Raw genomic sequence first — 22,650 nt, forward strand, 5'->3', positions numbered from 1 at the left:
AACAGGAAAGACAAGAAAGTTGCAGATAGTTTCTGGGAAGAGCTAGATGATACACTGAAAAACATACCATTTCGACATGTAAAGATACTCGTAGGAGATTATAATGCACAGATTGGAAGAGAGAAGCAACATAAAGGAATAGTGGGTGAGTACCCTGTACACCAGCAGACAAACAAAAATGGAGAAAGACTAATTGAACTGTGTCGAGAACACAAAATGAGATTGATGAAAACACACTTCAGGGCCAAAACATGTAAGAAAAAGACATGGGCAATCCCATGCACCCGCCTTGGGGAATTCCAAATTGACCCCATAGCAATCAGCTGGACAAATTCTAAAGAGATCATGAACACAAAGGTCAGGAAGAACACAAGAATAAAATCGGATCACTATCTTACAGAAGTTAAGTGCCTTTGGATTCCAAACAGGGACAGACTGCCACAAATGAATAGAAGAACAGAAAACATAAAGATAGACAGAGACAAATTAAGACACAATCGATCCAGATATGAGGTAGGAATTGAATCATTCAATGAAGGGGACATGAAGTGAAATATGGCAAAACAGGCTGAACTATGGAGAAAGGAAGAAAATAGATGGAAGCACTGGTGGTGGAACAAGGAATGTGAGGAAGCGGTAGAGACTCGCAGGAAAGCCTGGAGAGACTGGCGCAGCAAGAAGGACCCACAAAAATGGAAGTTTTCTTAGGAGCAAGAAAGGAACCGGCCAGAACAATAAGATGGACCAGAAGACAGAAGATGGAGCAGGAACTGGACGAGATTGAGACCAACTTCAGGAAAAACAAGAGCAGACACTTTATCGGGAAATTCAAAAATAGTCTGATTGGATACAAGGGTAGAGAACTGTTTATAAGAGATAATAAAGGGGAGCTGGCTGCCAATGCGAAGGAAAACTGTCAGAATTTTGCAGAGCACTTGCACGACCTGCTGGACTGTGAACCACCTGAAGAAGAGCTGAAACTGGGAACTGACACACAAGAGAGAGAGCCACACCCTCCACCCAGGGATGAAGTCACACATGCCATAAGCGATCTAAAGAATAATAAGGCAACGGGAGAGGATGGTATAGCAGCCAAGATGATAAAGTGGGGAGGCAACAAAGCAATAGACAACATGACCAACATAGTTCACCAGATCTGGAGAACAAAGAAGTTGTCAGAAGGATGGAAGAATGCAATTGTGGTACCAATACACAAGAAGGGGGACAAGAGAGATGCAAACAACTACAGAAGAATATCACTACTAGAGGTTGGATACAAGGTGCTGTCAAAACTATTGCTCAAGAGAGTAGGAGAACAGGTAGAAAGTACAGTTGGTGACTACCAAGCAGGATTCAGGAAGGGAAGAGGTTGTGTAGAACAGATATTTATCCTGAAGCAACTGATAGAACATAGGGCCTTAAAAAACAAAAAGCCAGTAATAACATTCATGGACTTCACAAAGGCATATGACTCCATTGACAGACAGACTCCTGTTAGGATCCTGAAGAACAGAGGACTTGATGGAACTACACAAGAACTCATAAAAGAAATTCTGACAGACACAAAAGCAAGGGTGAGATTCAGAGGAGCACTGTCAGAAGAATTTGAGATCAAGACTGTTGTTAAACATGGAGATGGATTGTCACCATTGTCATTAAATATAGCACTGGACGAAGTGATCAGGCATTGGGGAGCAATAAACGAGGAAATGGGAATACCAAAGACCCATGTGGGGGACAAAAAGGACAACAGGGCTCAAGTGGACTGCCTAGTCTTTGCAGATGACATAGCAATAGTAAGTGAGATGGAAGAAGATGCAAAGACACAACTCGACAACTTAAGCAGGGTAGCCAGAAAGGTGGGACTGAGGATCGCCTATAACAAGACAAAGACATTAAACAGCACTGCAGACTGTGAAACACCGGAAGGCACTGTGCAAATGGTGGACAAATTTCAATATCTGGGAGAATTTATAACAGGAAGGAACAGGAGCAAGGAGAGAATAACGGAGAGGATAAAGAAGATGAGGTCAGTCTTCTGCATGACGAGAGAGAAATACAATAAAAAGATTATATCCACAGAGCCAAAGATAAGCCACTACAAGGCAACGGTGAGGAATGCAGTATTATATGCTGCTGAGATGATGACACTAGGAAGAAATGGGGCAGATCAACTAGAGAAAGACAAGTGAAAAATACTGAGAAAAATACTGGGTCCCAAAAGAGGTGGATGCGAAGACCTAGGGAAGAACTGTACCGGAACATGAGAACAATATCTGGGGAAATCAGACTCAAAAGGGAAAGGTTTGCTGGATATGTAGTTAGGATGAGTACAGACAGAATGATGAAGAGAGTGTGGGAAACAACAGGGAGGACAGGGGAAAGACAGGAACCAAGTGGGTTGTTGAACTTAGGATGGACTGGTTGGAATTGGGGATCAAGGTCGAAGGAAAGGAAAATTGAGGGAACAAATCTACACTGACCAATATGCCAGAGATCAATGACAGAGAAGAATACAGGAAAAGATTAGAGTGTCACCAGTGGAGCCGACAGGAGAAACGGACACTGACAATCTCGGAAGACGAGCGGGAGAGACGAAGATAAAGAATGAAGAGGTTCTGAGAGAAGAAGAGGAAAATGCAGTCCATGAAGGGGCTACCTGTGGTCCTACAGAGGCCATAACACAAGAAGAAAAAGATTACAAAAAATATTCCACAACACTGAGAAAAATAATAAGAGCAGCGAAAATAATTCATAATGATGAATAAATTTATAATTCAGCTAATAATGTAAAGGCTACTTGGAGTGTTATTTAAAAAGTGTGGGGAAAACACAAAGGTACAAGTCCATTACCTCCACTTTTCTGTCTATAATGCTTCTGAAATTAATGAGCCAAACAAACAGAAAGAAAGGTTCATCTCTAGCAAGAAGTCATATGCTTGAATATTTCTGGTATCTCAACTGCAGAGTTTTCAGTGCTCATTTAACTTTAGGACTCTGTATCTCAATATGAAGAAAAATGGACTTGTACCACTACTGAAATAAGCCCTTCACATAGTACCACGCAAAAATATAACACTATCACAAGACAATAAAAAAGTAACAAACCCCATAAAATAGCCAACACATTTAACAATTTTTTCACATGTGTCACTCATAATATGACAAAATCAAACTTAAATAAGAACATCCATTCCAACGATTATCAAATACACTGATCAGCCTGGACATTGTGACCACCTACTAATAGCCGGCATGTTCACCTTCAGCACAGATAACAGTGGCAACGGGGCATGGCACTGAAGCAATGAGGCTTTGGTAGGTCACTGGAAGGAGATGGCACCACATATGCACCCAAGCCACCTAATTCCTGTCAAGGGGGCCAATGAGTTCTGACGCCAATGTTCAATCACATCCCAGATGTATTCGATCAGGTTCAGATCTGACAAGTAGAGGGGCCAGTACATCAATTGAAACTCACCACTGTGTTCCTTGAACCACTCTATCACGCTCCTGGCCTTGTGACATGGTGCATTACCTTGTTGAAAAATGCCACTGCCATCAGGAAATGTCATCGTCATGAAGGGGTGTACATGGTCTGCAACCAGTGTGTGATACTCCTTGTCTGTCACGGTCTCTTGTATAAGCTCCAATGGACCCATGGATGCCCATGGGAATGTGCCCCAGAGCATAATGGAGGCACCACCAGCTCGTCTCCGTCCCACAGTACAGGTGTCAAGGAACTGTTCCCCTGGAAGACAATGGATTCAGGCTCTCCCATTGGCATGATGAAGAAGGTAGTGGGATTCATCAGATCATGTAGTGCTCTGCCATTGCCATTGTTTCAATGTCCAGTGCTGATGGTCATGTGTGCATTTCAGTCGTAATTGCCGATGTCATGGTGTTAAAATTTATAAATGCAAGCATCGTTGGCTGTGGAGGCCCATCATTCAGAGTGTTCGGTGCACTGGGTGCTCAGACGCATTTGCACTCCACCCAGCATTAAAGTCTGATGTTAGTTCTGCCACAGTTCACTGCCTGTTCTGCTTACCAGTCTGCCAACCTATGACATCCAACATCTGTAATGAGGGTGGCTGCCCACGGCTTGATCTGGTTTCACCACATTTTGGTCCAACATCTGGAATAAGGATGGCTGCCCAACCCCAACACGTCTTGATCTGGTATTGCCATATGTTGAAAATACTCACCACAGCACTCCTTGAACACCTGACAAGTTGTGCTGAGCCTCCAGGCCAACACAATCTACCCTCAGTCAAACTCAGATAGATCACACGTCTTCCCTGTTCTACACATGGACTGCATGCTCACTGACAATACATACACTCTGCACGTGTCTGACTAGCAGTCATTCCTCACCACGTGATCTGCAATCACCTGGACAGGTTTATATAATGTTCTGGCTGATGAGTGTAAGTGCATGTAGAGTGTCAATGTACACTGGCTCTGTTTCACAAGATGAAGGAACAAAATCAATAAAAGGATGAAACTTTTCAGGTCTCGAACATCTATGTTGTATGTATGAAGACTGAAGTGATGAATAAAAATCTGGACTGAGGAGGGAGGCATGCTACAGCAGTCCGTGCAGTTGTGCAAAGCCACTGTGACAGGATGGCATAGTGGTTATGTCTGCCTAGTGAGCAGCACACCCCAGTTTGAATCCCAGCCTTGGTAAAAATTTTCATTTGTCATTTCAGTTTGCAAATACATATCAACAAAAGGACTAAAAAAGTCAAACTCTGCTGGCATTAATGGTGTCCCTGCTACAGTCTTAAAGAAGACTGCACCAAACCTAATGGAAATACTTTTGTGACAGCTCACTTGAAGCACTCACTTTCCATGATGTACTGAAAATATCTAAGGTCATTCAGAGTATATACAAACGATAAGACACATAACATAAATAACTTCAGACCCACCACAATTTCCCCTTGCACTCCAAAAACATTACAAAAATTCATGTATGACAAATTTACAGAAATCATAAGAATAAACAATATACTATGTATTGAGCAACACGGATTCGAAATTATGAAGTCAGCAACAATGGACGTTTATGAGTGCAGCAACTGCATACCTAGCCTGATGGACAAGAAACAGGAATCAACAGGAGTATTTAGTGACCTATGAAATGCTTCTTATGAGGTGGATCATTCGATTCTGCTGTCAAAACTTGAAAAAATATGATATTCAAGATCTGTCCAACAATTGGATCAGTTCCTTCCCGAGCAATTCTAAGCAAATAATCTGCCTGAATTACACAAGTATCAACTTAAAAACTATTTCTCAACACTTGTCAGACTATAAAATAATTAAATATGATGTACCCCAAGGATCAGTAATGGGACCTCTTCTATTCTTTCTGTATACAAATGATGTAACCTTACATGTGGATGCTCATAAAATAATCTTATTTCCAGATGATACCACAATTCTATTAACAGGGAAAGCAAAAAATAAAAACTATTGCAATAAAATTTTGCACTACTCCAAACAAGAAGACATACACCCCACTTGCCTCCATCAATGCTGACCCAGTTGGTAACAGTACGGAAACTGAATCTTTAGGACTATCATTGCAAAGTAATGTAAAATGCAATAAACATATTAAATGCCTTAACACAAAACTGAGCAAGAGATTCTTGGCTCACTAAAAGCTGTTGCAATGAGAAAATAGTAATGAATGCAAACCACACATACTTTCATTCTTGCCTTAAATATGGGGTTGACTTTCTGGGGAAACTCTAAACCAGCTATCAGCTCTTTCAAGGTATCAAGATGGTGGTGATGGTGGTGTGTTGGGGCTTATGGGCGCTCAACATCGAGGTCATCAGCGCCCTGACACACATTAAAAGGAACGAATGTGGACAGACCTAAGAAAACTAAAGCACACACTCAAAGAAAGCAGGAAAAGAAGGAAAATGCTACATAAGAAAGTAAAACCTAAGGAAAGGGGAAACATAGCAACAAGAATGTCACAGGAAATTGTTATTGGCTGGCCACTTACATAAAATATGGGCGAGCTCGTCACACAGTGAGCAAATTAAAATCCTCCCCCTAAAATCTTTGTAAAAACATTTGACAGGGCACAGAACTTTAAAACTTTAACCACATTCGTCCGAGTGTTGCCTAAAAGAGACGGCAGGTCCGCTGACAAGTCAGCCACGACCCGCTGGTCAGAAAATAAAACGCAGTCCAATAAAATGAGGCGCACAGTGACCTGGACGCCGTAAGCACCACACATTGGAGGGTCCTCTCGCTGGAGCAGGAAGCCATGCGTCATAGGGCTGTGGCCTATTCGAAGCCGAGTGAGGAGAATCTCATCCCGTCAATGGGGCTGAAAGGAAGTACACCACACACGGGTTGTGGGCTTGACTATACGGAGCTTATTGTCAGTCACTTCCAGCCACTCATCCTCCCACCGACGCATGACCCGTGAGCTCAACAGTGAGGTGAGTGCGTGCAAGGGGATAGCACACTGAGATACTTGTGGGGTGAGACATGCCTCCTTGGCTGCGAGATCTGCCCTTTCATTCCCAGCAATGCCAACATGCCCCGGAACCCAGCAGAAAGCTACAACCTTCCCCAGTCACTGTAGTCGGAGGAGGGCATCCTGGATGGTCTGGACAATTTTGTCTGCTGGATACAAACGTTGCAATGAGTGAAGGGCACTGAGTGAATCGGAACAGACAAGAAATTTAGGAGAGAAAGAATGTCTCATGTGCTCCAGTGCCCGCAAGATCGCATACAATTCTGCATCAAAGACAATAAAAGTCTGAGGCAGTCGGACCTTGAGGACACAATATGGAAAAACAACTGAGCAACCAACAGAATCCCCTTGTTTTGACCCATCCGTAAAAACAGCTACATAGTCATGGTGCTCAGATAAAATGGCAGACAATGCTGCATTAAAAATGGTGGCAGGAGTGCAATCTCTCTTGTACTGCAAAAAATCTAAAATCACTCCAGGCCTCTTCAGTAACCAGGGTGGCAGGCGGTTAAAACCTTGGATTTGGGGTTGTACAGGCTCCACACCGAGGGACTCTAGTACACGTTGCACACGGATCCCAAACGGCAACGTAGCCCGGGGCCGGCGGAAAAAAGGCGATCCAGAGGTGGATGGGCAACAAGACGTTGAGCAGGCGAGCTGGGAGCTGCAAGAAACTTACAAGCCTGGTGCACCAGCAGGAGCTGTCGCCGGATGGTAAGTGGCAGTTCGCCAGACTCAGCACAGAGGCTGGGTACGGGACTGGTCCGATAAGCACCCGTGGCCAGTCGGATCCCAGCATGGTGAACAACGTCAAGGATCCGCAGATAAGATGGCCTCGCTGACCCATATACTGTGCACCCATAGTCCAGCCGTGAACGCACAAAAGCTCCATAAAACTGTAGGAGACGCGCCATGTCCGCGCCCCAAGACCTGTGGCCGAGGCACTTGAGGATGTTCAGTGCCTTCAGGGTTCTGGCTATTAAGTCATGTAGGTGTGGTAGCCATGACAACCTGGAGTCAAAAATTAGGCCGAGAAACCGCACTGTGTCTCTAAAATGTAGGACAGTATCCCCCATATGCAAGGCAGGCAAAGTAAAAAGATGACGAGAACGATTAAAATGAACACAAACACACTTATCGGCAGAAAACCGAAAACTCATCTTCGCAGCCCACTCCTCTAACTGCCGCACTGTTAGCTGCAACTGACGGCTCACGGTTGCAACACTGGAGGAGGAACAGAAAACAGCAAAGTCGTCCACAAATAAGGAGCACTGTACTGGACTCCTCACTGTAGACGTTATACTGCTGATGGCTATGGCAAAGAGGGTAACGCTTAAAACACTGCCCTGGGGGTCACTGTTCTCTTGCTCAAAGTGATCAAACAGTGTGTTACCAACTTGGGTCCGAAAAAACCGCTGAGACAGGAAAGACTGAATGAAAATCGGGAGGCGGCCACGAAAGCCCCACTGATGCATTTGTGCAAGAATACAGTGTCTCCAAGTAGTATCATGTGCCTTACTGATATCAAAGAAGATACCGATACAGTGATGCTGAATAGCCGCCTCTAGGAGGGTCAGGTTGTCGACCGCGGACCGAAATTTTTGGAACCCACACAGAGAGCGGCTAAGGAGCTGTCTGGTTTCCAACAGCCAAACCAGACGACGGTTAACCATCCATTCCAGGGTCTTTCTGACACAGCTCGTCAAGGCGATGCTCCAATAACCACCGGGACATGTGCGGTCCTTTCCTGGTTTGAGGAGAGGGATGAGAATTGCCTCCCTCCACGAGGTGGGGAACACTCCTGTCTGCCATATGAGATTAAAACATTTGAGGAGGATTTCCTTTGACGCCGCTGGCAGATGTCGAATCATGGAGTACCGGATGCGGTCGTAACCTGGTGCAGTGTCAGAAGTCTCAGTAAGTGCCGATTCTAGTTCCCACATGGAGAAAGGGGAATTGTAGACCTCAGAACTGTTCGACCGAAAGTCCAAGGTCGCTCTTTCGACAGTCGCACGGTAGCGACGAAACGCTGGATCCTGATTTGCAGTGGCAGTACTTTGTGCAAAATGCTCTGCCAGTGTCTGAGCAATGGCTCTGGGTGTCGTTTGGAGGCATCCCTGGTTCAGGACAGCAGCTATTGGTAAACGGCTATGTTTACCGGAAATCCTCCAGATGGCTTCCCATACTCTTGTGGAACAAGTGGAACAGTTGATGGAGTCCAGGAACTCCTGCCACGACCTTTTCTTGCTCTCTTTAATGACACGGCGTGCCCTGGCTCTCGCGATTCAAATGACGGTAAGATTGACCGCTGTTGGGCGGCATTTAAATCGGCGAAGAGCCGCACGCCTGTCCCAGATGGCTGAACGGCACTCTTCTGTCCACCAAGGCACAAGGCGCTGCTTAAGAGTGCCAGAAGACTGTGGTATGGATAGGTCAGCAGCATGATGGACCACAAGCATGATGTGATCCACCCATTCCTGTACGTTATTGTGGCGGTCAAAGACAGCCAACTGAGTGAACAGTGGCCAGTTAGCCCTGCCAATCATCCACGATGGTGGCCGCTGCTCCAGCAATACACCATCCAGGAGATGAATGCGGATAGGGAAGTGATCGCTGGAATGAAGGTCGTCAATGACCTCCCAGTGAACAGAGTCGGTGAGGGTTGGAGAGCAGAAAGATAGATCAATGGCTGAGAATGACCCTATAGCAGTAGAGAAATGAGTCGGAGTACCTGTGTTGAGGATGCACAACACTTGAGATGTTAGGAGGCTCTCCAAAATTCGACCTTGAGCGCAAAGAGAAGTGGAGCCCCACAAGACATGATGGGCATTGAAGTCTACCAGGAGGAGAAATGGGCGGGGGAGTTGGTCGATAAGATCTGTGAGAGTGTCTAAGGTCATTGCATCCAGGGGGGTAAATAAAGGGAGCAAACGGTAAGCCTCCGAGGTGAATGAATTTCAACTGCAACTGCTTGCAGGTCAGTATCCAGGGGGAGAGCAGAGGAGTGGTGGTCATTATTGACAAACACAGCAACTCCACCTTTGGCCCTTTCTCCAGTCAGGTCATCTTTGCGATATGACGTATAGCCCCTTAGTACAGGAGCATCAGATGGTTTTAAACGCGTTTCCTGTAAACACAAGCACAGGGGGCGTTGCCGTGCTAGGAGGTTCAGTTCCTCCACATGTGCCCGGAATCCATTCATGTTCCACTGTATAATGGGAGCCATCTATCAGGGTGGGAGTACCTTCATTCTCACTTTCTGTCAGGGAGGAGAGCCCACAACAGGTGGAGGCTCAGTTTTGGGGCGAGATGATTGCCCCAGTCTGACATCAACCTCCATCGCCTCAGAAGAGGAGTCAAGAGAGACGTCAGAGAGAATGACATCCACATCAGGAGACTGTATAACTGCAGTCTCCTTTAGTGGGCGAGTCTTCACCTTTGTCTTTGGCTTCGATGTTCTGGCCTGAGGTGGCATTGGAGCCAAAACCTCAGAAGCAGTAGGGGGTGTAGCAGCGCTGGGCAGTGCACAAGACTGGACCGGGAAGGGGCAGGAAGTTCCATGATGTCAGTTACCACGGCCTGGTCAGAAGGCCGGGGGGAAGCAGCAGGCTTCACACGGAACGGCAGCAGCACACGTACATTGACAAGCGCAGGTGCTAGTGCTGACAGTAGCAACCTCCGTTTGTGTAGCGGCATCGGTTTTCAAGACTGGTTGTTTGAGAACGGAAGAAAAGGAAGCAGCGAACGTGGGCGGCTGCATGGACTTGTAGATTTTCTTCGCCTCACCATACGGGATGCGTTGTGTAGTTTTTAGTTCCTGGATCTTCCGTTCCTCAAGGAAAACTCTGCATTCCCTACTCCACACAGGGTGATCCCCAGAGCGAGTGACACACTTGGGAGGAGAGGAGCAACCAACTCCCTCATGGGCGGCTTTACCACAATTCCCACAAGTGGCTTCCCCTCTTCAGCCGAGAGTAGTGTGTCCAAAGTGTTGGCATTTAAAACACCGCATGGGGTTGGGGTAATAAGGCCGTACACTGAGACGTAGGAAACCTGCCTTCACATGCTCTGGCAATTTGGTGCTGTTAAATGTAAGGATAAATGAGTCAGTCTTTATGAGAGCACCATCCACCCGTTTCATAATGTGTTGCACGTCGACAATTCCTTCCCGGGACCATTCAGCCTTCAGTTCATCTTGGGGAACGTCAACAAAATCTCTGCAAGTCACAACACCCTTGCTGTAGTACAAGGTGTCGTGAAATTCAGTCTCTATCGCAAACTCCCCAAGAAATTGTGCCTTCTGAAGGTTCTGGACTTGCTGGAAGCTAGATGTTTCAACCAACAAGGTGCCATTTCGCAAGCGCTTTACAGATTTTAATGTGCCAGCAATACCTTCTAAGCCCTTCTGTATATAAAATGGCGAAACTTTTTCAAAACTCCCATCTTTTCTTTTAATTATGAAAAACACATTCTGCGAAACAGCATGCATTCTGTTACTACTACCTGAATCAGGAGGACTGGCTACACGAGCCCTCTTGTTGGATTGGCTGTTAGAACCCACCACGGTCCACCCTTTCCGCTGGCAGGAGAAGAATAAAGGTTCGAGGGTTCCATCTCAGTCCCACGAGCAGCTAGGGAACTAGAAGTCCACCTAGACAGAGCACCGCGTGCCTAGGTAAGCCTTATACAACTGGGGTGCGGCAGGTGCCCCAGAGGTTGCCCGCTTGCGACTGTTCCACCCCAACACCCATGCATCTTATAGGCGCGCAGCACACCGTAAGATTGAGGGTTTTTTATAGAGGTTTACCTTCCTCGTAATCCAGGCGGTCAAGCCAAGATTACCATTCCCCGCAGCACACAACATTCCACTGCCGCGCCATGCGGTGGTCGCTGAAGCATGTCCGGGGGTTACGGTGACAGGAGACTGGCGGCGCTGACCAGTCCCCAGCTCAGGACCCCGGGGTCGCCAAGCCCGTACTCAGCAAATGAATGCTGAGCCCCTGGGGGGAAGACATCAAGAAAGAGCTATCAGAATCATGTTTGGATGCAAACCTAGAGACTCCTGTAAACCTCTGTTTATGATTTTTGGTATCTCTCCTTTACCATGTGTCTACATTATATAAACCCTCCTATTCTTCAAAATAAATGTAATAGGTAAGGACCACATGCAGTGACTTGCTGGTTACTACATATATTATGAATGCAGGGCAGGCCACTTCAGCAAGCGTAGTGCACACCAACATTCGAACGGTCTACCCACAGAACCCGAGAAGGACACCAAGGGCAGCATCATCTCTCACCGCAGTTACCTAGAGTGCCATGCATATGGGGCATGAGTCCAGCAACACCAGATGGAGACAGTATCTTTATAAGGCTATACAGTTTTTAATGTTTCCTAAATTTGTAACTATCTGCTCTGTACTGTTGCTGCTGTCACCCTGCGACTCTACCTACATTGTATCTGTTACTCCATAACCCAATAAATTCTTATTTCTTTTATGGCTTTATGTTTGCCTGTGTTCCTGGTTAGAACACAAGTGGTCACTAGGGAGAGTAGGATTTTTGTATGTTTCGAATCTTATAGTTTTTCTGCCAATCAATTCTGCCATGGATGTCTACTCCAGTCATTCCTGCAACAACAGAAGATGAACATGGCAGTGTTGGAATGGTTGTTTGCTATGTTGATTCAGGCCTTGCTGCTGGTTGTTCAGCCACTCCCATTCCCACCCTACCATGAATCTTTGCCAACATTTTGTTGCTGTTCAAGTAACCAGCAAGGAGGTTTCTAAAGCTCTTTTCTTATCATTGATATCCCCTCTTATGTATCACTTACTATGCCAGTTAGCTACTCTCCAAGACCAAGCATTACTCTCTTTTGATGAAATGTGTAGTTTGCGGTCAGCCTATCATTGCAAACATACAGAAGTGATCACTGTGCATGTTGAATTCTACCAGTGACGCAAACAGAAATTGTACTGTGCTTGGGCGACTGAGCTACATAGCCCCAGTCATGAATGTAGATTCATCACAGCTAAGTATCAGGTGTCATACGCAGACATAATGGTCAGAGATGTAATTGTTCATTCAGCCTTAGATAAGGAAGTGTGTCAGTGTGCCTTTCAACTTGAGGACCCTACAATGGAGGTGGTTTTCAATACTGCGCAGTTGTTCTGAGGCCTCCCACACCTGGGCTGCCAATTAGAGGCCTGGAGTGATGTTGCCATTGTCGACAGCATGCAACCCTGACACATGGACCAAGCACACAGGGGGAAAAGGAGGTAGCCACATAACAAACAATCCAATAGGGCCAAACATGTCATTGCAGTAGAAACAGTGAACGACACTTCCTTCAGGCACCTCTACACTGAGATGACAAAACTCATGGGATATGTGCTAATATTATGTCAGATCTCCTTTTGCACAGTGTAGTGGATCATCTCCAGTCGACAAGTCACTGGAAGTCCCCCGCAGAAACATTTAGATACACTGCCTCTATAACTGTCCGTAATTGCGAAAATGCTGCTGGTGCAGGATTTGGGCACTAAGTGATGCCTTGATTATGCCCATAAATGTTCCATGTCATGTCGGGCAATATGGGTGGCCAAATCATTTGCTCGAACCACCCAGAATGTACTTCAAACTAATTGTGAACAACTGTGGACCTGTGATATGATGCATTGTCATCCATGAAAATTCCAAATATTGGGGGGGGGGGGGGGGGGGGGACAAGAAGTCCACAGTTGGCTGCAAATGGTCTCCAGGCAGCCAAACATAACCATTTACAGTCAAGGATTGGTTCAGTTGAACCAGACAATCCAGTCCATTCCACGTAAACACAGCACACACCATTATGTAGCCACCACCAGCTTGCACGTGCCTTATTGACAACTTCGGTCCATGGCTTTGTGAGCTCACATCCATACTCAAACCCTACCATCAGCTCTTACCAACTGAAACAGAGAATCATCTGACCAGCCCATGGTTTTGCAGACATCTGGGGGCCAACCAGCATGGTCAGGAGCCCAAGAGAAATGCCGCAGGTGGTGTCATGCTGTAGTCAAAGTACTTGCTTCTGTTGTCTGCTACAATAACCCATTAACACCAAATTATGTGGCACTGCCCTAATGTCCTAACGGATATGTTTGATTTCTGGTTATTTCATGCAGTGTTGCTTGCCTGTTAGTACTGACAACTATATGCAAACACCACTGCTCTCGGGTATTAACTGAAGGCTGTCAGCCACTGCATTGTCTGTGGTGAGAGGTCATGGCTGAAATGAGGGATCCTTGGCACACTCTTGACACAGTGGACCCCAACATATTGAATTCCCTAACAATTTCCGAAATAAAATGTTCCATGCCTCTTGCTCCAACTACCATTCTGCACCCAAAGTGTGTTAATTCCCATCATGTGGCCATAATCCCATCAGACATCTTTTCACATGAATCACCTGATAGCTTCACCAATGCACTGCCCTTGTGCACCTTGTGCACACGATACTACTGCCATCTGTGTATGTGCATATCAATAGCCCATGACTTTTGTCACCTCAGTGTAATTTTGTACAGCACAAGCAGCCAGATAGCCCCAAGCACTGGACCACTTGGTAAATGTAACCAAAAATATCACATAGCAGCAGTATGTTGATTTCTGCTGCACTCCCTCTCTGAGTCATTTCAGGAACCAACGGAAGTTAATATTTATACTGTTTCATTGTTGAGTTTGCCATTCTCTGAAGGCCAGAACAAATTTTTTGTAGAAGTGCCCATTACTACTTTACAGAGGCCACCTGGTCCCTACTCAACTTCTGAACCTACATCAGGCATCAACCATTTATTGGTAAGCTATAAAAAAACAACAGATACCTATTCTCAGCAAACGCATGGCTGATGCAGTTTAGAAGTCAGCTGTTCGGTTGATTATGTCCTTGCTGAGTACTTAAAACTTGTCTGGGTTAGATGCCTTTGCTGCTATTGGTTTTTTATTAAAAATGTATTGCAGCTGGTGTCAAATCAAGTGCCATATCACAAATTGGACTCCTTGTGTTATGAGTTTTCAAATCTGTTTGTCACAGGGTTATGTTGTGCATAAAATTAAACAGCATGTCACCCTCAAACCCTCTGCCTGCTTGCACCCACTGTTTCTGGGTGCAGCTGGTGCCAGTGGCTTCATATGACCAGGTTACGACAGAAATGGATTGCTTTATATCATTGGGAGCGATTAAACTGATTTCCTCAAGTGAATGGGTTATACACTTAGTGATTGTAAATAAGCCTTCTGATCAGCTTCAGCTCTGCGGCGACTTCAAGGTCACTATTAATACTTTCATAGACACTTACACCCTATTTTGCCTAAAGAAACTACTCACAAAGTTGGTAGGCTCAATTCTTTTTGAAAATCGACTTGGCAAAAGACTACCTTCAGATTCCTTTGGACAGGACATCAAAACCATTGCTTGTGGTTAATACATCTTTCGTCCTTTAACAGTATCAACAGGAATGTTTGGGAGTGCAAGTGCACCCACCATATCTCAACATTTTTAGAACAGGTTACACCAGCTGTCAATCATTGCATTAACTACCTTGATATCATCGTGACAGGTGCGATCATGGAGGATCACCTAAACATCTTCTGTTCCTTGTTTATTGTTTTCTGGGGGCCTCAAATACAATCTTGCTGGGTCTCACTTTTTCCAGCTTTCCATAGTTTATTTGCATTGTAAAATTTCAAGGCCTTTCGTACACACAATGGCATTCAGCATGTCATGGCACCTCCCTTTCATCCACAGTCGAATGGAGGTGAAACTCTTTGTCCAAACATTTAAGACACGGCTGAAGCTCTGCCAAACTGCTGCACGGCTCTCAGCTGTAGATGCTTCTCAAGCTCTTGCTGCTGAGCAGGTGTCACCCACCTGCACCAATTTCATTAACATTCACACCAGGCTTGGCATTTTCGGTCAGGGGCATTCGATGGTGCCCTCAACAGATTTCAGCCATCTCAATGTTCACACCGAAGATCAACTCATGCCATAACACCAGAACCAGTTGCATGCCAGGAGAGATGCAGAGCCCCTTCTCTAGTGTGGGTTTGACAGCTCATCCTTAGTTTGGCCCTGGTCACTCAGGGTGTTGGGCAGGCCTGTCCATACCTGCCTTCCTTAGTGAACACCACTTCATCGGCACCAGCAGAGGGTTTGCTTCCCATGACCAGTCCGAGCACCTCCCACTGTGCACACCAGAGAGGATGTTAGCCAGTTCTCCATTTCTAGAGACTACCCACTTCTTCAGTCCGCCATTGTCAGTGGCTGAGCGAATGCCACACATCATGGACTCTGATGTCCAGATGGCTCCTGCCCCCCTATCAGTGGTCTTGTCCACTGGTCACCCTTGGGTCTGCAGGTAGTGGGGGCGCTCTTGTCCCAGTCACTTTCACCAATACACACTCGTCTTGGCTGCTGCCCCTGATGCTATCTGCTATAACAGAATCACTGATGGCAACATCTGGTCCTTCCCCCCACAACGAACGATGAGTGCAGTAGCATACTACTATTCCTACTGCAAACACAAGTCGGGTCACTATCACAAGCATAGTACATGCTGACATTCAAATGGCATGCCCACAGATACCCGAGGTGACTTCCTGAGGCTGCACCATGACACCATGACCATCTGCAGTCACAAGGATCACCATGTGTGCACACGATGAAGCCGGCACCACTAGATGGAGACAGCATCTTTTTAAGTTTATATATGGACCTCCAGGGTCTCTGTTGTTGTTCCATAAGTGAGTAGCTCTTTACTTTGTCTTCTTCTTCTTGTTACTCCATGACTCTGCCTAAATTGTATTCTTCCTGTCACTCCATGACCCAATAAATTTACATTTTTTTATGATGTGTGTTCCATTTAGAATGCAGCAAAGTACACAAAAACCCTGGTACTCATGAACACTTTACCAGAGAGAGGAGAAAACAAAAGGTTACATATGATCCACTTCAACTCATATATGGTACTTTCAAAATGTGGTTTAAAACTTTGTTACTTCTTGAAAATATAAAAGCAATAACTCCAAATCAACACATATGTGTGCTAAAATGGTACTTTCAGAATATGGGTTACACTTTGTTACTTCTTGAAAATATAAAAGCAATTACTAACACCTGGCAAATTTTTTAAGTCATTTTTACAGCATCACAGCTTTTACTCCATTGAAAAATATTTAAATTCACAAAATGTACTATCAAAATGAGAGCTGCATCAAACCAGCCTCTGGACTGAAGACCACAACAACTATAAAAAGACTTAACATATGTGGTGTATTGTTGTCTCTTTGATAAGTATGCATATCACTTTCACCTGTATATTTATAAACTGATTTGTCTAATGTCTTACATATAAGCTGCTTTGTAGACAACTGGACCAATAAAATACAATCTACAATCTATCACCCAATACAATTACATGCAATATAAAACTGTATGGACTACATACGTACACTACTAAATTAGTGCCCTCACAAAAAAGTGTTCAACAGCTATCAAATCTGATCCACTTTTCAGTACAGTTGTACAAAACACTATTCCTGTCAGACAATATTTTGTTCACAGAAAGCATATATGAATTATTAAAAAAAAAAAAAAATCATCACTATAGCAGTTCCAAGAGTTATTCAGGTAGCATCACTGGCACTTTGCTAAGGTGGTTCACTTCCAGAAAACACACAGCTAAACACAGCTGAGCTTAAGATTCATATACAGCACCAAAATTACTGAGACGTTTTCCCATGGCCATATTTATTAAATATTCTATAAATATATCAAGTATCTAAATCTTCTTCCTAAGACTAGAAATAAGTAAACAGTAGCAATTACAAAATATCTACAAAGTAAAATGTTTCAACAAGTGGTGTAACACCATGACTCACCTGATGGTAGATTCCAGTCTCTTCAAACTGATGATTTTCATCGCACACTTCAATTCTGTAATAATCAGCAAGAACATTCATGATACACCTCCTGTCCCAATCATCTGTGACTCGACCACCATAGTTAATGTGACCAGCAGTGTACATAAGAACCTGAAGGAGATAAACATACTTTATTATTAAATTATTTTTTCTATTGCTTATATGAAATGAGACACAAAAGCATCATGGCACAGCTGGAAGATCCGAAGTAACAAATGACGGAATGAATAAATATTCTTTCCATAATGAACACATACATTCTGCCTATTCGCAGATGATATAATATCACTGCTGTGTTACTATTTATCATCATGACCAATTGTGTGATACGGAATATGGATGCCAGATTTCCTCTAAAGTAACATCAGGACAGGTTGTTCCCCGCCTGTTTATGCTATCAAATTCCATTTACTGAGCATGTAGAGGAGTGTTGGGCAGCTGGGCATTGCAAAGTTTTTTTTGTTTCTTTGTGAAAAAATTTAAAAGCTACTACATACAACAGTAACACTGCACTTTGTTATGTTGTCTTGTCCTTTACATCTGGTTAACAAGCAGCCAATAGCCCTCAGCTTATACATATGGTGCAGGGTGGGGAGTTTTATTGAGAAGGAGGGGGTGGGAGAGAGGAAAGATGAAAGGTTTTAACACTACCGCACAATGTAAAATGCCAAATATAAGCTTAACTTGCAGTAAGCGTTACCCTCTGGGAAGAATTTGAAATTGATCATGTGTTAACCTAATGGACAAAGGATATCATGTCTGAATTTCGTACTATGGCAACTAGTAGAAAGCAGAAAGACTTTAATTTTGTAAGAAATGAAAGCAATAAAGTTCCCTCAAATGAAATAATAAAGGATCACTAGCCTAATTATGCATAATAATATGAAAACATTATTTTCAGTGGATTTAAATATACTCTTGCAAAAGGGACTTTCATAAATTCTGTTTTAGTAAAGTGCAATGAACACACACAACTACCAGGTGAAATGTACAGTGGATAACAGTAGCTATTAATAGCATAGGTTAGCAATCACAGAAATGTAAGAGAGACTTTACTCCTGTTAACTATAATTACTACCTCAACCATCAATTAATTCAGCACAATATGTTCTCCAAGACCTCACGAGACTAAGTGGCATCTGACAAGTGTTCAAGTTTGACTAACACGTACACATCACAAATGCAATAATTTAACACTGTAATAAGATATTTCATGTTACTCTACTGTGGAAATGTTCCAGATTTGAATAGCAAAAACCGAATTGAAATTAACCTTTTCCTACTAGCAAAGATTAAAGTGGGGGCCCTTAAACTGTCCCTTTCTTTATAAGCAACTATGCACATATTTCAGAAACAATTTGCATCACATAAATGCTGAATTACAACCCCACTTAAGATTATTTAGTCTTCAATGCTTTATAACAATTTACACTAGCAATATTCTTATTTAGCTTCAGAAATAAATTCAAGGTAAAGTAAAGCTTCAGATAGGTTTAGCATTATGTGCGTTTTTCATTACATGCTAAGCAAGTGATTTTAATTATCAACATTTATACTCTTTAGCACTAAACTTTGGCAAAATGAAAGTAGTGACAATTCACAGCAAAATAAAGTTCTTTTAACAAGTTTAAAATAATGTGCCTCTCTCTTTAGCTATGAAACAAATGATGTTACTAGCAACTTTTATATATTTTAAAACTGAAACTTAGGCACATTTAAATAGAAACAAATTTGCATTTCTTCATAAACAGGATAGTCAGTCTTTAGCACTTTTAGGATAGGACCCCACTTGGTATCATGAAGAGGACAGTTTCAAAGTTCAAACACGAATTTTGCAACACTTGAATTATTATTGCAAAAGCACACACAAGCACACTGGTTCATACTGGCATACATATGTTTTCCAAAGTAGGCGGAGCAGTGGCGCAATAGAGGTGGCAAGCACATAGTGGCTATCAGGTCTCCTTCTGGCAGTTTTAAGCTCTATTTAATTCTTCTTGGCAACGTATTCATCATCTTTAGAGCCTTTCCAAATGCAAGAGCACCATTTTACAGTGGAAACCACATCCGAGGCCATTCCATCATAGATTTGGTTTCAGAATGCCTCACCAGGCACCTGCAGTGTTGACTATGCGACTGCTGGCCACTGACTGCTTAATGTACTCTCTCTCTTGCTGCCCAGATTGACTGCCACTTTCACGTTTTCTCATGTGCCAAGCCCCTTCCATAGTGGAGGGGGTTCCCTATGTCTTTTCTATTTCACAATACAAGATCCCTAAGTATGAACCAGTGTTCTACATACAATTTCGTTTTCACAACCAGGCGTGTTTAATAAAGTTTCATTATTTTGGCACATTGTGAAGTTAAAACAAAATATGCATCACAATTTTCCATTTCCCTCCAACAATTCAAAGAACTTAACATGTAAAGAATAAACACTTCATAGTTATATACACTTAATTACACTGTACTAACTACTCACAATCGATAATAGTGTTACAAGGTCAATCAATAATGAGGTCCATTGAGATGGAAAACATGCTTGACATGGGAAAGTATGGGGAAGGAAATTGACGATATCTGTTTCATAAGAACCATCCGATATTTGCTGTAAGCAGTTAGGGAAACAAAGGAAAACATAAGTTTGGATGTCTGGGCAAGGATTTAAACCCCCATATGCTTGAATGCAACTAGACAGCACACCACTGAAATAAATATGTAATTGTACTTCCTCTGAGAATCAATACAGTTGAAAGTGGAACAAGTGAGCCTCAGTTACTCAAAGTGGATCTGAATCTTTCAGTTTGCCACTGTGGGGTTGGCAATGAAATCTGCATTTGTCAGGGCAAGCATAGAGAAGAATGACACTCAGGAAGGTACGGCAGGGCAATGCATCAGGTTCTTGCTCTGACTCATATACGTAAGAAGCAGTGGGGTTTTGATAAGACTATAATCAACGAACATCGAAGAATAAATTCAACAAATAGCTTCAATTCTCTCTCCTCTTACACATGAAACTGTAAGATGACTGATCAAAACGAATTCCTGGTCTTTCAGAGCACTTACAATTAATTCTGTTCCAAGCATTTGGTTAGAGTAGTTATTTACAATTAAGAAGAAAAAGGGAAGAGAAAGGGAAGGTGTAGTTGCAAAGATTGTGGCTGAACTTTGTTCACCATGACTGTATATAGTATCAGGTGCCTCACTCCTCTTTTGGGGTACACACCTTGCTATTGCACAGCATTTGTAGGTTTTCACAAATTTAATTTTTACTGATCTTGGGTTGAGATGAAACACAACCAACAAATACTAATTCACTTGTGCTTGATTCGCCAGAGCCATCGTCCAGCTGAGTGGTCAGCGCGATGGAATGTCATACTTAACGCCCCGGGTTCGATTCCTGGCTGGGTTGGAGATTTTCTCCACTCAGGGACTGGGTGTTGTGTTGTCCTTATCATCATCATTTCACCCCCATCAGCATGCCAGATGCCAAAGTGGCATCAACTCGAAAGACTTGCACCAGGTGACCATTCTACCTCATGGGAGGCCCTAGCCACACGACATTTCCATTTTACCAGAGCCATCCATTAAATTCCTCTGACAGGGAATAATATTATTTGGTATTCTTTCAGCAGAAAAAAGAAAAATTGTACCTCAGACTGTCAAGTTTGAGACACTCACTTTTCTAGTCCAGTGAAAGAGGAGCATCAGTTTCATGAAGGACATGGAGGCACAAACACCTCTTTGAGTACAAGTAAACTGAAAATAATGATGTTCTATGTGGGATTCTTAAAGGGCAAAGTGTGTGAATATCTCTTTAGCCACAATATATCTCCCATGAAATTTAGAAATATTACAATCAAAGAAATAGAAGACATTATACTATCACTAAAAAATAAAAATTTATTGGACTGGAATGGGATACCTGCGAAAGTAATCAAATCAGTGTACAAAATAGTAAGTCCTCCAGTAGTTGAATTAATCAACAAATCATTTGAAGAAGGTTGTTTTCCAGAATCATTAAAATACGCGGAAATAAAACCACTTTTTAAGAAAGGGTCAAGAGAGATATGGGGAATTATCATCATATCTCCCTCCTTCCAGTGCTGTCAAAAATTTTCGAGAAAGTAGCTGCTATCCAAACTTTATTATTTTGTGCAATCAGTTTGGCTTCCAGCAAGGGAAAAATACACAGGTGCCATAAATAATTTCATAGAAAAAATTAGCACAGCTCTAGACAAAAAAGTAAAGTAGCCGGAATTTTCTGCGACCAGACAAAGGCTTTCGATTCCGTAAATCATTCCTTGCTAATCCACAAACTAGAAAAATATGGGATTAAGGGTGCAGTACTTCAATGGCTTACTTCTTACTTATCTAATAGAAAACAAAGAACAATCATCTCTTTAAATGGTGTAAACTACCATTCAGACTGGAAAACAATAACACAGGGTGACCCGCAAGGTTCGATCCTCGGTCCATTTCTCTTTCTATTGTATGTCAACGGCTTACCATTAAACATAAATTCGCCATCCGTTCTGTTTGCTGATGACACGTCTGTCTTGATAGAAAGCGAAGAAACAGAAACGATTCCTGATAGAGTCACTGGTACATTAGACAGGCTAGAGTCATGGTTCCAGTTTAATGGTCTGAAGCTTAACATATCAAAAACAAACTTGATTGAATTCAGAACCAAACAGTCAAGAGACCAGAAAATTAGTTATCATAAAACTGAAGAATTAACAGAAGTGCATTCTGCCAAATTTCTAGGTCTACACCTCGATAAGAATTTAAACTGGAACACACATATTGAGTACCTGTGCAGCAAACTGGGTAGCTTTGCATATGCCATGCATATATTTTCAAGTGCTACTAACATGTCCACTCGCAAAGTAGCATATCTAAGTTACTTAAGATATGGCATTATTTTCTGGGGGAGCTCCAATAATATATCTCGTGTACTGAAGCTCCAGAAGAAAATTATCAGTAATATGTGCACTGCACAGCAAAGACAATCATGTCATCCATTATTACAGACACTAAAAATTTTGACTGTCCCCTCCCTATACATATATGAACTAATGATATTTTTACACAACAAACCGGAATTGTTCATTAGAAACCAATGTGATCATCCATGCAGTACAAGGAATAAAGATAATTTTATGCTTCCTGTTGGTTGG

At 43.1% G+C, this 22,650-nt stretch overlaps 1 protein-coding gene across 1 annotated transcript in view; it reads right to left on the reverse strand.

Moving 5' to 3' along the window:
* The window catches only part of LOC124620075 (dynein axonemal heavy chain 1-like), an 804,068-nt gene that overhangs the window by 45,093 nt on the left and 736,325 nt on the right, over window positions 1-22,650 (reverse strand). Inside the window, exon 50 of the mRNA XM_047146741.1 lies at window positions 17,429-17,581. Within this exon, the coding sequence (XP_047002697.1) occupies window positions 17,429-17,581 (153 nt within the window). The remainder of the gene's footprint in view (window positions 1-17,428; window positions 17,582-22,650) is intronic.

This window comes from Schistocerca americana, chromosome 6 (assembly GCF_021461395.2).
Source record: "Schistocerca americana isolate TAMUIC-IGC-003095 chromosome 6, iqSchAmer2.1, whole genome shotgun sequence".
Taxonomy (NCBI): Eukaryota; Metazoa; Arthropoda; class Insecta; order Orthoptera; family Acrididae; genus Schistocerca; species Schistocerca americana.